At 33.4% G+C, this 5,547-nt stretch overlaps 1 protein-coding gene across 1 annotated transcript; it reads right to left on the reverse strand.

The window, feature by feature from the left end:
• Positions 1–826: 826 nt before the first annotated feature.
• On the reverse strand, positions 827–3,962 carry LOC133293230 (uncharacterized). The gene is made up of 8 exons (XM_061491763.1): positions 3,834–3,962; positions 3,468–3,732; positions 3,321–3,383; positions 3,065–3,104; positions 2,387–2,451; positions 2,055–2,171; positions 1,685–1,813; positions 827–1,063 (listed from the first exon to the last, which is right to left on the reverse strand). Exons 1-8 carry the CDS (start codon positions 3,914–3,916, stop codon positions 1,004–1,006), a joined length of 822 nt encoding a protein of 273 aa, XP_061347747.1. The 5' UTR covers positions 3,917–3,962; the 3' UTR covers positions 827–1,003.
• Between the last annotated feature and the right edge of the window lie 1,585 nt (positions 3,963–5,547).

Here is a 5,547-nt window from a genome sequence, read left to right on the forward strand (position 1 = left end):
TACTGCCTCCTCAAGCTCATATAAACCTTTAGTGTTGGAGCACTATTCTTTTTTTATCACATAGATAGTGATCACTCCCTTACAAACTTATTGTCATATAAAATAACGGGGAAAGTAATTTTTATGTGACTGCAGAAGGGAAAAAGTGCAGCAACACTTACTTTTATCAGGATACGCGTCCGAATCCTGGTTTTTTTTTTTTTTTTTTGATAGAATCCGCATGTGTATCTTAAGATCCGCACGTGTATCCTAGTGTTAAAAATTTGCTGCAACTTTTCTCATCAGCAGTCACATGAGAAACGACGGACCCTAAAATAATTATAATTTACAAGAAATAAATACACTTGTAATTTTGCTCTCTTACAAAAATTTCTGGCTCCACCATTATACGTTATATTGAAAAATTAGAAAAATGCCATATTTACTCTACAGCAGCATAAAGTGTAGAGGTACACAATATTCAAGACATCAAAATCCTACTAAAAATTAGGTGTGAGCGAGGGATTTTGTTTTTGAGTACTATAGAAGTACCTAATTCGGAGGATCTTCTTTTCTAAATAAGAAAAGTTTTATCCCATTTAAATATATATATATATATATATATATATATATATATATATATATATATATATTTATTTCCCTTTTAAGTCCTAATTTTTTATCCCTATTTGGAAAGGATGTTTGTACTACTACAGTACCGAAAAAGCACTTGAGAGCAACAGGCACCATAGAAAAGGCTGAATCATTCCAAGTAAGAGATTAAGATTGTACCGGATTATAGAATTTTATTGACTTCAAAATGTATATTAAAAGTATATTCATAACCTTGAGTTTATTCACTTACATTTCTGGACTTGGAAATTTACATTGTTGAGGACACTTTCATACACGTGTCTAATTTAATTCATTGTGGCATGCAGCAAGTGCTGGCATCACTTAAGATGTTCAAGAAACAATGAGAAAAAAATGTTGAAGTCAATATAAATGAACCATATCGGTGAAATTACTTCATTTTGGTATTCATTTCAAGCTTCCGAATGTAGTCTCTAGATCTTATATCAGCCTGCAGTTCAAATAGAAGTGTAAGGACTGGATACTTTTGATTTTACATTGATAACCAATAATTGGAATATAGCCAGGGATTCTAAGAAAAAAAATGTTTCCAGCAGAAGTTATATGATGGAAAACCTAGTCATGTAAATAATCTAATCTAAACATGTATAAATCAGCAACTACGGAATCAGTAAATCAGTCTAACTATCAACATTTGACACTGAACTTTTGTAATAAGGATATCAATAAACAATATGCCGCAGCATTTGATGGATCATCAACACAAAACTTTGCAAGAGAAGATTTTCAGATCAAATACTAAATGAAGGAGAACAAGTACAACCCAATACTACTGCTTCCCCAGGTGATACTACCTAGGCTGCATGCAAATTTCCTAGTGAATCCTAAAATACAAAGTGGCCTATTACAATAAACTGGTAAGAACTTCTGAACATGAGAAGAGTTGATATCAGTTTAATAATAGATAAAGGACTAAAAGCATATGGCATATATATTCCATTCATAGGTTTGGTTCATGCATTATTTTTCTTGAACTTTAACTAGTGATGATAGACAGTATGTATTATTCGTCTATATGATAAAAGTATATCTTTACATGCTTTCAATTCACCTGTCTAATTGGCTCAGGCACACGATACTTGCAAGTCATCTGAACAATCGTAATGGCAGTCTGAAGTGATATCCTGTGACCAATTGATATAAATATTGGCTTTATAGATCCCTGTGTAGATCTCATGGCCTGGACAAAAGTTTGGAAAGAAAAGGAGAAAATTAAGCATGCTGAATCAATATATCAATATAAAGTGCATAAACACATGAAACTGCATTTTAGAAGCTTATGTAAGTTTGATCTTGATAACATTTATTAACTTGTTTTTTATGAGTATGGCACAGCCTTTTGCAATGGCATATGCTCACCACTCACCAGGACATCATTATTATAACAAATAAGGACAGGAGCTAGTAATTCAAATTCTTACTGCTCCCCATATATGCCCGGAACAACCCACCAAAGTAATAAAATCTTTAGAAGAGTTTTCTTTGGCTTCAAGAAGTTTGCTCACTCCAGATTGATTAAGACCATCCACATGATGCAACTGAAACATATAAAGCTAAATAATTCAGGTATCTACTCAGTACTTCTTAGTTATTAGCTACAAAATTAACAGATAGAATCGAATCTCTGAATTGATACAGAAGCAAGTGAAATTCTACAAAGGCTCATCAGAATTGTGACACATGAGATATCAAAATAATAATAAATTTGGCTTAATTATAAGAAGAATCAATTAGTAATGCTATCAATACTAACATTCTTTCCAATTCCAATCGTTGGGAGATTGGCCACAACTCCAATATGACAGGCCAGGCCAAAACCTGCAAGAGTTAAAGGTTTAGAAACTTTCCCTGCTAAACACAGGTAGCAGCAAGCTAGAATTATGTGTTAAATCAATTATAAAATAAACATATAACTCAGAAGATCCTAAAATGGCTTGAACTTTCTCAGGACAACTATGCTAGATAAGAAAAACAAATTAACATTGGAATTTGAGTGATCAAAATCCTTTGGATGAGATGTATAAACCATAAAGTATTGCTGAAATGGGATTCATCAATTGGGGTAATTTTCTATCGCGAGTGAAAAATCAGTGCTTACTGCCCTTTCATTTACACTAAGCATCAATTGTATTCAAAGTGGCAAATCGATCAAAATTGACACAACTGCCAACTATTCTATTAAGTATGGAAAATGTCTGATTCAATGACATAACAGTCAACAATAACAAATGGTTCCTCACATTAAAGCTGATATATTTCTATCCAACAAAAGATTGAATAATAATAGGATTATCTTATATCATATTTCATAAAAGCAAAGTAAATTCAAACGTATGACTCTTTTAAGAACAGAAAAAGTTATCATTCTGAAAAATAAAAAATCTAGTGGTTGACTCTTTATGCAAAATGTTCATGTATAAAGAGCACTTGCCTCGGGGATGAAGTATTCCGTTTCCATCAACCATTAACAACTGTTAACAAATATCAAAATAACCTTCTATTCAGACGATGAAAACGTTAAGTACAATACAAAAACATCATAAATAGCTAGATAATCCAAAACAGTTTGCATATCTATGTTTTTTTTTATAAGTTTCATATCTGACTTTTCAATGTGAACCATGAAAAAAGGAGCACGTTTCAAATGCATAAAATTCATTTAAATTTATTTAGTATACAACAATTACCTGAGGGTAAAAAGGATTATCACTCCTTTTCATTTTCTCCAGAATGTCTACAAGAACTGGGGCCTAAAATTATAGTAGCAACCAATATAAGAGCTGAAAAAAGAATATTTTGGACACTAAAAAAAAAAAAGCAAAATAAAAGAGTACTTCTCTGAATGCAAGGAAGCCAGGCACATAAGGGACTTGAAGAGTGACCAAAGAGAAGTCCTGATAGACAACTTGTAAAGTGTGGAAGTCCAATACTACGAGGGTCCCACACGCCATTGATGGATCATCTTTTGAGAAGCTTATATCAACCCCACCAACGTATCTTAATCCTTCCTCTTGTGCTGTGCTTGTTGTGCCTTCGCTGGGTAATTTCCATGTGAAACTATCCTCCGTTATCAGTTTTTCTCTAAGAATATCTTGTTCTCTGAAAAGGGTGACCCAAATATGAACCACATGGGTTAAGGTTTTTTTTTTAAAAAAAGGAAAACTTTGAATTCTGGGAATGTAGATTTTTACACACTTAACGTTATCCAGTTCTGGTGATCTTGCGATGAAGTTGATGAGTCCTGTGACTGTGATTGTTCTTCGGTTTCGGTTAGTTTTTCCATTGCTTGAAATCAGAGTAACCTCAGAAAGTCAGCACCCTCTTGAACTTTCTTATTTTCAGGTTTGGTTCTATGCATTTTAGGTTGCCTTTGTTATAAGAATTCTCAAGAAAGCGAAATTGGGAATATAAACGATTTTATTATGTTTCCAACAAGTATTAAAAAATGTTTTTACGCATTATTAATTCTCAACAAAATATTCTCCTAATTTTTATTTTTAAGAAACAGGAGGATTTGTGTTTTTTTAGTATAAAAATGAAAGGCATTTTCAATAAAAAAGTTTTTTCTTTTTAACGAAAAACAAATTGTAAATATAATTTTCTTCCTATTATCAACTTTTGTTTTGGATATGTCCACCCAAAATTAAATCAATATACTCGCAAGTATCTATGAGAAAGATATCATGAGAAACAACATATCACCGTGCATAAAGGGAAAACAGCATTGTCAGAGCGTGGAGTGTTTGCATAGTAATAACTAAGAGTAAATGAGTTGAAAATGTGTGCCTGATGCGTAGGATTCTAATTCTACCAGGATTGTTGTGGAGTCTTATCTTTCTAGTGATATGATAAGGTTGGTGTAATCCTTATATCTGTTAACTGTTTGGCTGTTGTGTTGTTATCCATTAGAAGTGGTAATAAGGGTTAAATCCACACGGGTCAACCCGCCAACCTGTTAAAACGGGGCAAGTTGGGTTACATATTTCAACTCGCCCCGACAAGTTGTGTCAAAATGGGTTAGAATGGGTTGGGGCGGGTTAACCCGCAGGTTAAATAATTTTTTAAATTTAAAATTATAAAAAAAATATATTATCTAATTATTAGTAACCATTTGTTTTTTTGTAACTTTTGAAAGTTGAAACTCTAAGACCTCCTTAGTCGTCCAGCCCTCCGCTCTGCCTCCTTCTTTGGATTTCTTTCTCTCACTCTTGCTAAGTTGCTCTCTCAATCTCTCTTCATCTAGTATTAAGCTAGCTTTGGTTTGTGTTATCATGTTGTGAATCTATTATACAGTTCAAACGACATTTCTTCTGTTTATCGCCGACATCTGCCATTTCTACGCAACCGGTTTCCCTCTTCGTCGACGCTGACGAAGGATCTTAGCATTATTGTCCTTAGAGGTAATGTTTTCTGTTTAACTTTACTCAGTAGAAAACTGCAACATGAGTTTAACTTCGACTGTGAGAAATGAGAAACTATTTTGATGTCACTTTTTAATTAAAATGATAGACCTCTCACTTGGATTAAAATGATAACCATTAACCTTTTCTGCTTGTTTTCATTGTTTTATGCTTCTATAATTCTATTCTATTTTATTGAAATTATACTAATTATTTTGTTGCAAGCTTCCATTATGGTTTTCTTATCCTTTCTCAAAAAAAATTATGATTTTTTTAATTAGTATTTTGGCGGGTCAACCCCCAAACCCACCTCAAAACGAGGTGAATTGATATTTTCAACCCACAATCCATTGGCAGGTCAACCCGTCCTGCCCTATTTTTGGCAGATTGAAGGTGGGGCGGATTGACCCATTTTTCAACCTATAGGGCCCATGGGTTGGATCCATAACAATTGCTCCCTAGCTCGCCAATCTGAGTGTTTGGGCTGATGGGTGCCGTTTAGGTCCATTTTTTA

The sequence above is a fragment of the Gastrolobium bilobum genome, unplaced genomic scaffold (assembly GCF_033153095.1).
Source record: "Gastrolobium bilobum isolate Gb01-03AN ecotype WA unplaced genomic scaffold, APGP_CSIRO_Gbil_v1 utg6142, whole genome shotgun sequence".
Lineage (NCBI taxonomy): Eukaryota > Viridiplantae > Streptophyta > Magnoliopsida > Fabales > Fabaceae > Gastrolobium > Gastrolobium bilobum.

Bases quoted from the DNA above. Each gene is read 5' to 3' on its own strand.
- LOC133293230 (XM_061491763.1), bottom strand. From the start codon at position 3,916: ATGGAAAAACTAACCGAAACCGAAGAACAATCACAGTCACAGGACTCA. The intron at 2,172-2,386 runs GTTAGTATTGAT...TATATGTTTCAG, and splicing joins CGATTGGAATTGGAAAGAAT to TTGCATCATGTGGATGGTCT. The intron at 1,814-2,054 runs GTAAGAATTTGA...ACTTTTGTCCAG, and splicing joins CCGGGCATATATGGGGAGCA to GCCATGAGATCTACACAGGG.